At 39.7% G+C, this 9,385-nt stretch overlaps 1 protein-coding gene across 1 annotated transcript in view; it reads right to left on the bottom strand.

Moving 5' to 3' along the window:
* Nucleotides 1-1,096: 1,096 nt before the first annotated feature.
* SAMD8 (sterile alpha motif domain containing 8) overlaps nt 1,097-9,385 on the bottom strand; it is a 46,766-nt gene continuing 38,477 nt past the window's right edge. Inside the window, exons 4-6 of the mRNA XM_008061539.2 lie at nt 8,340-8,457; nt 1,958-2,108; nt 1,097-1,788 (exon numbers count right to left, since the gene is read on the bottom strand). Coding sequence (XP_008059730.1) covers nt 1,484-1,788; nt 1,958-2,108; nt 8,340-8,457 — 574 coding nt within the window. The 3' untranslated portion in view covers nt 1,097-1,483. The remainder of the gene's footprint in view (nt 1,789-1,957; nt 2,109-8,339; nt 8,458-9,385) is intronic.

Below are 9,385 nucleotides of genomic sequence, written 5' to 3'. Positions count from 1 at the left end.
TAAATTTCTAGTGTTATAAACAGCAGCTAAGTTATATCATTTCCTGACTGTCAAATTAAGACTAAATAGAAAGAATGTATGTACACAATTATACTTAAAAACAAAAACAACTAAAATTTTTCATATGCAAACATGTCTGAGACTGTTTACTTTTAATGGCCAAGAATGAGAAATTTCAAAAACCAAAAAGCTGTATTATGTCTCTGTAAATTTCTTTTCAGAAAGAGAAAAAAATTATGTGCATGCATACCTTCCTACTTAATGACATAAGAACTCTGACATCTGGTAAAACACTCCTATTTGGCTCATTAAATAACATCATTAAAAAAGCACAAAATTGGGCTGTAGTCTATATAACAACTATAGCACAAAGTTATTCCAGGTACCTATACCATTAACACTAAGCCCACTTATTTTTATGAATGCAGCCATATTTCCCTCGTGAATATTTGTTGATGGTCATACCGAACCCTCAGAATAAAATAGACACTGTATCTGTTGTTGCATCTTTGGTGAAAATTGCCAGCCTTCTATTTGCATTAATGAGAAAGCTGATGGCATCCTCATCAGTACTTTGTCACTTCATGTGCGGTCCTTTGTATTCTCTTATTGCCTCAGGCAACCTGGTATACTCTGTATACTTTTCTTAAAGATGGTTCAGAAGGCAAAAACTATTTACCAGTAAAACAGATTACTTTCCAGAGTTGCATTTTTAAAACTGACACAGAGATTAGTTCAAATAACAAGTATTGCTCACTTGATAGGGTTTTATCTTTTTTTTTTTTTTTTTTTGAATTGGAGTCTCACTCTGTCGCCCAGACTGGAGTGCAGTGGCCGCTCGCGGCCACCGCAGCCTCGCCTGCTGGGCCCCGGCAATCCTTCCGCTTCAGCCTTCCGAGTAGCCGAAATTACAGGCATACGCTACCACACCCGGCTGATTTTTTTATTTTATTGTAGAGATGAGGTCTTGCTGCCCAGGCGGGTCTCGAACCCGCGGGCTCAGGCAATCCACTCACCTCAGCCTCCCAAAGGTGCGGGATTACAGGCTGAGCCACTGAGCCCGGCTGGGTTTTATCTTCTAAAGATAATGAGCTTCAAAAAATAGTATTTCTTTATTAGAGTACTGGAAATCAATAAAAATTCCTCAACCAGCAAACTGCTTAAGTTGATTTGCTTAAGTTCAATAAGCAAATACTCAACAAGTAAAGGTAACAGCCTGACTTCAATCACAACATTAAGTCTTCCCAAAGAGAAGGGGCAGAAAACATCTACTTAAGCTTCCTGTTCAAACAGCTACATAAGGACTCTTGATTCTTCAATCTCGCTTTTTGTAATCATAACCTTTCTCAGAACAGGAAATTTTACTTTGTCAACAGGTAAGCCAAAAAGCAAAGCATCCAGGAGCAACCTATGGGGAGAAAGCAAAGTTATTTTCAACAACTACTGTATATTTAGTTATGAACTCATTACAAAGATACAGTCTTCATCCAATTAGTCTTTTCATTATTGTTGGTTTTGAAAATGGCCAACAATATTCATTAGGTACTGTGCCATTAACATTGCACTCAAAAAAAGAAAACATGGGAAACCAAATCCTTGCTCTCCTACTCTGCTGATATGCTCTGGTATTGGCCAGAGTATGGTAGTACAAAAAGAGTCTTGTTGTTATATAAAAGGCAATAAACACATCAATGGAATAATGTTCATGGGCAGCCAAGATGAAGAAGATTCCAAAGAGGTTGAGAACCCAGGACAAAGTATGCAAGAAATTCCAGCTTCTTGGCGTATCTAGGAAAGGAGAGAAAGATCATTTTAAAATACATTCTTTCCAATGCTTCTCAGTCACGTTTCTTAGGTCAGGCTATTTTGCCCACTCCCATAGGATTTGACACCCTTCCCACAGCCTCCATTGCAGCTAGCTGTCTAATATGCATAGAAACACTAAAAAGATACTTACACTCAGTGACAAAGAAATTTAGCATAGTAAGGACGACTGTGTGGCCGCTGAACATGTAATCTCCGCATGTGTGAACGCCAGTTAGGGTCATACCAAAGCCACTCCAAATGGCAAAGGCCCGGTGTAATTTCTCCCATACACTGCCATAGATCTACAAAGAAAGCTATGAATTAGTACTTCAAATACTTAGAGAAGTGGGAACTTCCCAATGTCCATTTCCATTCAAATTCAAACACTGAATGACTTAGAAATAAGATCTAAGCCAAAGCAACCATGCTCTCAGTCTATTTAATTCCAGGCAGACCTCAAGAATGGGTACGCGAAACTTGGTGGTAGTCAGAAATATTTTGGTAATTAAATGAAATTACTCTAATACAAATTTCACTACTAGAAGTTCTTTTATGATAAAAAGGTCAATATAACACAAAACATCTCCAAGTTTTTAATACCACAGTAGCATCTGCTTGGCTGTTCTTGCCACTATGAGATATGCTATGACAGAAATCAATATCTACCATTCAATATCCATTCTCCTCTTCTTCACTGGTAACAGAATCTCAAATATACTGAACTCAGTCAAAATGTTGGATTTCACAACCTCTCTTGTTTTTTTTTTGAGTTGGAGTCTCTGTCGCCTAGACTGGAGTGCAGTGGCCGCTCCCGGCCACCGCAGCCTCGACCTGCTGGGCTCCGGCGATCCTTCCGCCTCAGCCTTCCAAGTGGCTGGAACTACAGGCGCGGGCTACCACACCCAGCTAATTTTTGATTTATTGTAGAGATGAGGTCTTGCCAAGTTGCCCAGGCGGGTCTCGAACCCGCGGGCTCAGGCAATCCACTCACCTCAGCCTCCCAAAGGTGCAGGATTACAGGCTGAGCCACCGAGCTCAGCTCACAACCTCTCTTGTAGCTAAGTGTGGTCATGAGACTAAGTTCTGTACAGTAAGATCTTGGTAGAAGTGTTAAGGATTTCTGGGAAGGCTATTTATGAAGGAAAGAGGCTATGAAGCTTGGAGGAAGTCTTTTCTACCTTTCCACTTTTCCTTCTTCTAGTCTACAACTCAGATACTTGATAGTTTAAGATCCAGCAGCCATCTTGAACCACAAAATGGCCTTCAGGATAAAAGTCAAGTGTTAGGATAGTAGAGCAGAAAAACAGAAGACAACTCCCACAATATATACTTTAAAAAGCAATCCATTTTGAGGAAGCGTTTGAGTGATAGTTGCTTTATAAAAAAAGATAGTAACTTTTTAAAAAAGACATTTAACACATAACAATAAAGGTACAAAAAAACTGCTAAAGTTTATGTGCATTTACTATGTGCAAGCCATGCTGCTAAGTGCTATATTTGCTATTGTATTTAATTTCCAGAACAATTCTTTGGGAGGCTGAGGTGAGTGGATTGCCTGAGCCCACGGGTTCGAGACCTGCCTGGGCAGGTGAGACCTCATCTCTACAATAAATCAAAAAAATTAGCCAGGCATGGTAGCGTGTGCCTGTAGTTCCAGCTACTTGGAAAGCTGAGGCAGAAGGATCGCCAGAGCCTAGCAGGTCAAGGCTGCGGTGGCTAGGAGTGGCCACTGCACTCCAGTCTGGGCGACAGTGAGACTCCAACTCAAAAAAAAAAGAAGTGATACAATTGTGCAGACGAGGAACTGGCTTAGAGAGGTCACATAATTAGTAAGAAATATAGGCAGGTGTGAACCCAGGGACTGTAACTCCAAAGCCCTCTGTCTTAAAGATTCTACTATGGCTAATGACCAAAAGAAAGAACCTTATTAGATACCACCACCTCATTAGAAATCTCACCTGCTGATTATATACTACCCAGCTTTCCCTTTCTGCGTCAGTTGAGGGAAAGAAAGGGAGAATAACTTATTACTGAAGAAAAATAAAGATTACACATGGTTTAGTTCTATGACACCTAGTGAGTATAGGGTTAGAGATGTTACTCTTAGAAAGCAAAAAAAATCACAGAGTGAAGAGACTGTTAAGAAAATGTCTTGCCAGGCTCAGTGGCTCAGCCTATAATCCCACGCCTTTGGGAGGCTGAGGTGAGTGGATTTCCTGAACCCGCGGGTTCGAGACCCACCTGGGCAGGCGAGTCCTCATCTCCACAACAAATCAAAAAAATTAGCCGGGCGTGGTAGCATGCACCTGTAGTTCCAGCTACTTGGAAGGCTGAGGTGGAAGGATCGCCAGAGCCCAGTAGGTCAAGGCTGCGGTGGCCGGAAGTGGCCACTACACTCCAGTCTGGGCGACAGTGAGACTCCAACTCAAAAAAAAAAAAAGAAATAGAAAATGTCTTGACTAAGGATAGGAAACAAGTGGTGCTAGCCAAAAAAGGCAATTATCCCTCAATTATTCAATTACTATCCTTTCCCACCTTGAACATATTCTTTTAGAAAAATAAAAACTAAATAGAATACTTTGACAAGGTGAAGCAAGTTGCTTTAAGTGTTTCTAAATTTCAAAAACAGGCATATTCTTGATTTTTTTCCCAAACCCCCTACAATGCAATTTCAAGCAAATTATTTTATTACAATAAAAATGTCCATGGAGTTCACTGTAAGGTATTTGATTTCTAGTTACTATCACCTTAACTTTCTATTTTTAACAACTGCTGCAAATAATACAGGTCACTAAGTAGGCTATATTATAATTCAAAGCAATTAACAGTATTTAGGGCAGATTTGAGTAGAAATATCCACATATAACCAACTGATAATGAAAAACAGTCATCAGAGGCAGAAAAGGGGCTGTCAAAACTGTAAAAGGATGGTATCTAATTTATTTTTGTAGCAAATGGTGCAGCCTATTCACATATAGCCCTCTCTTCAGCAGCTGTCCCACAATTAAAACTCTCAGCTACTGGAAATTCTCCTTTCAGTGTAATAAGTTTATATTTTTCTGCTTTAAAATATCTTCTAATCAATTAGCCTACTATTTGGAGAAAACTGTTCACACCATATATAGAAACAAATTCAAAATAGATTTAAGATTTAAAATATAAGACTACAGAAGTATCAGATACCAGCTTTCATTAATCAGAATGGCAATGCTGGAAAGAGTGTGGGAAAACAGATGTGCGTGTGTGTTGGCAGTAGTGAAAAACTCACATTGCAAGTGTGCATATCACACCTTTTTAATGTGCATGTCCTTTAATTCTATAATTCTACTTCCAATAATTTATCTTAAGAAAATAATTAAATTAGTGAAAAAGCACAAAAAATATGTTTACTGTAGCATTATTTATAAATAGTAAAATTTGAAAACAACCAAAACAGTAAAATTTGAAAACAACCAAAACCACATCTTTTGGACACTAGTAACCACAGTGGAATACTGTGCAACTATTAAAAAGATTAATATAGCTATATGTGTTTCTTCATAAAAAAGTAAACACACTATTAAATGAAAAATAAACTAAAAAAAACAATGTCTGCAATATAATCCTATCTTTTGTTTTTTTTGTTGCTGGTTTTTGGGGTTTTTTTGAGTTGGAGTCTCATTCTGTTGCCCAGACTGGAGTGCAGTGGCCGCTCCCGGTCACCGCAGCCTCGACCTGCTGGGCTCCAGCGATCCTTCCGCCTCAGTCTTTCAAGTAGCTGGAATTACAGGCATGCGCTACCACGCCCAGCTGATTTTTTTTTTTTTTTTTTTAATTGTAGAGATGAGGTCTCGCTAAGTTGTCCAGGTGGGTCTCGAACCCGTGTGCTCAGGCAATCCACTCACCTCAGCCTCCCAAAGGCGTGGGATTACAGGCTGAGCCACTGAGCCCGGCCTATCTTTTGTTTTAAAAGAATCTGCCTAAACTTATGTGAGTTTGTAGGCGTGCTTAAAAATAGGCTATGTGGCTATATATACAGCTGTTAAGAGTATTATTTATGGGGTGGAGTTAAAAAAAAGGAATTATGTGAGCTTTTACTTTTTAATACTTTTATTTTAATATTTATTTATTAGAGACAGGGTCTAACTGTCGCCCAGGCTGGATTACAGCAGTGTGATCATAGCTCACTGCAGCTTCGAACTCCTGGGCTCAAGTAATGCTCCCGTCTCAGTCTCCCAAGGTGGTGGCATTACAGGTGTGAGCCACTGCACCTGACCCCTACTTTTTTTTTTTTTTTTGAGAACAAGTGTCACTCTGTTGCCAAGGCTACAGTGCAGTGGCACACTCATGGCCACTGCAGCCTTGACCTGTTGGGCTCTGGCGATCCTTCTGCCTCAGCCTTCCAAGTAACTGGAACCACACCACCATACTAGGCTAATTTTTTGATTTATTGTAGAGGCAAGGTCTCACCATATTGCTCAGGCTGGTCTCAAAACCATGGGCTCAGGCAATCCTCTCACCTCTCTCTTCCAAAGTGCTGGGATTACAGGCATGAACAAACATGCCCGGCTGCCCCTACTTTTTAAAATAATCATTTCTATATTATTTGAAGTTTTACAATAAGCTTATATAACTTTATAACTAGAAAAAATTACTTTTTCTTTTGAGAAAAAAACAAAACAAAACACCCAAAACAGCTTTCATCTCCTTTATAAGAAATCCTGTCATAAACTTCTCCCTTTCTTACTGGTCAGTCTAAGCATTCCTAATACCCAGAGAAAGTTCTGTCACCCTTCAGCTCAGGGGTCTATTTTTAGCTCTTGATCTCCTTCGGTTGCTTAATCTTCTCATGTTGGCATTTCAGTTATTTATATTGTAGTATAAGAACTGAACTTGAATGTTGTTAAGACAACATTAAAATAACAACAAAGGCGTTAAAACATACATGTGAATATTTGGGAACACATAACTAAATCATAGAGATCTAGAAAAGTAGGATAATACAATTCTTTTGTCCAAATTTAATAAGTCACAACAGCCAATTTTGTATATAAAGTACAGGTGATCCTTCAGGGTCTTTCAATACATTTTTAGGCCAGGCTTGGTGGCTCAGCCTGTGATCCCAGCACTTTGGGAGGCAGAGGTGAGTGGACTGCCTGAGCCTGTGGGTTCAAGACCAGCCCGGTCAGCTTGGCGAGACTTCGTCTCTACAATAAATTAAAAAAAAAAAAAGGCCAGATGTGGTGGCACGCCTGTAGTTTCGGCTGCTTGGAAGGTTGATGCAGAAGAATTGCCAGAGCCTAGCAGGTCCACACTTGAGTGGCTGTGAGCATGCCACTATACTTCAGCCTAGGCAACAGAGTGAGATTCCAACTCAAAAAATAAATAAATAAAATAGTAAAATAAATTTTTAAAAGTAATTCATAACCCTTTTTTTGGTCTCCATCTGCATAATTCCTTCTCTCTGTTAAACTAGAAGAGATGTCTACAGCAGACAAAACAACAAGCTACAACAAAAATCAGTCATTATTTTATATATCTCAGAAAAAGTAAAGTTTAGAGTGTTGGGTACTATTATTTTGAACAGGATATGATCAAATTGCAACATTTTAAAAGGAATGATGACAGTGAAGGGACCACAGCATGTCATATAAAGAATTTTATTTGACTTATTTATTTTTTTGAGTCGGAGTCTCACTTTGTCACCTAGGCTGAACTGCAGTGGCACGCTCACAGCCACCGCAGCCTTCATCTGCTGGGCTCAGGTAATCCTACCCCCTCAGCCTTCCAAGTAGCTGGTAAATTACAGGCGTGCACCACCACACCCAGTTAATTTTTTGATTTATTGTAGTGATAAGGTCTCGCCAAGTTGTCCAGGCTGGTTTAAAACTCATGGGCTCATGCAATCCTCCTACCTTGCCCTCCCAAAGTGCTAGGATTATAGGCGTGAGCCACCGTGCCCAGCCTCATGTGAAGAACTTTAATGATGCTGAGATGGTAGGAAACATGTAGGGGAAATGATAATTAAAACAAACTTTTTCTTTTTGGGTCAGGGTCTAACTCTGTCACCCAGACTGGAGTGCAATGGTATAGTCATGGCTACAACCGCCTTGACCTGCTGGGCTTAGACAATTCTCCCACCTCAGCCTTCCAAGTAGCTGGAATTATAGGCACACACCACAGGACCGGCTAATTTTTTTTTTTACTTATTGTAGAGTGAAGTCTTGCCCAGTTGCTCAGGCTGTCTCGAACCCCCGGGCTCTCGCCTTTGCCTCCCAAAGTGCTGGGATTACAGGCATGAGCCATGGCACTGGGCTAAAACAAACTTTTTTCTATAGCTCTGCAGCACAGCACTAGTGTCAATGGATAGAATAACAAGAAGGTAGATTCCGGCTTAAGACTTTCACCAAATTATTGCTACAGGTTTGTTACACATACGCAAATACCAAAAAGCATATTTTAATATTATAAGCAAAATCTTAGCCCTATTGCATACATCATGACATCAACCCATCAAGAACAAGAAAAAAACGATAGAGAAGGTAGCAGTCTACCTTTCCAGTACATTGCAGGTGCTGTCCTGGCACGGAGAGGGAGGTCACAAACATGGTAAAGCAGCGAAGCAAGAAAACAGTGCCCATCAGACTACAGAGCCTTCGCAGAAGTATTGACCTGTGACCAAAAAGGGGGAAAGATCAGAAGAAAACAAACCAAAAAAGTCCAAACATCAAATGCTTACTTAAAGGAACAGCAAGCAGAAAAACCACTAGAAATCTTAAAGACCATCTAAAACATCACTGTCCAACAGAACACTCTATAATGATGTAAACATTCTATACACAGTTCAATAAATAATCTACATGTGGCACTCGAGCACTTGAAATGTGGCTAGCATGACTGAGGAACTAAATTTAAATATCCACATGTGGCTACTAGTGCCTGCTATATTGTACATTCTAAGATTTTAAGAGCATCATTTTACTGATAAGAAAATATGGCTAAGAGAAAGCAAAGGAGTTACACAAGACAAAAAACTAATAAGCTTAGTCTTAGTCCTATTACTGATAAATTGCTCATAAAGTATTTATTTATAAGAGTTAACGTTAAACACTGATTCCAGGGACTATCTTTTCCTCATTAATAAATGTTAATTAGTTACTGGTAGTAGCTGTTTAATATTCACCCTAATTCCTCTTAAACTTAAGCTAAAAAATACTAAAGCTTTAAAAAATATTAAGTTTTATATTAACAATATATTTTTAAAAATTTAAAATTTAAAAACTGTTTTTTGTTTTGTTTTGTTTTGTTTTTTGAATTGGAGTCTCACTCTGTCACCCAGACTGGAGTGCAGTGGTTGCTCCTGGCCACTGCAGCCTCGACCTGCTGGGCTCCGGCGATCCTTCTGCTCAGCCTTCCAAGTAGCTGGAACTACAGGCACGTGCTACCACACCCAGTTAATTTTTTTTTTCTTTTTTTTTGAGTTGGAGTCTCACTCTGTCGCCCAGACTGGAGTGCAGTGGCCGCTCCTGGCCACCGCAGCCTCGACCTGCTGGGCTCCAGCGATCCTTCCGCCTCAGCCTTCCGAGTAGCCAGAATTCTA

The sequence above is a fragment of the Carlito syrichta genome, unplaced genomic scaffold (genome assembly GCF_000164805.1).
Source record: "Carlito syrichta isolate Samal-C Ts95f unplaced genomic scaffold, Tarsius_syrichta-2.0.1 Scaffold94740, whole genome shotgun sequence".
Classification (NCBI taxonomy): Eukaryota; Metazoa; Chordata; class Mammalia; order Primates; family Tarsiidae; genus Carlito; species Carlito syrichta.
The sequence above is the reverse complement of the archived record's forward strand: the minus strand, read 5'-3'. Positions and strand labels throughout refer to the sequence as shown.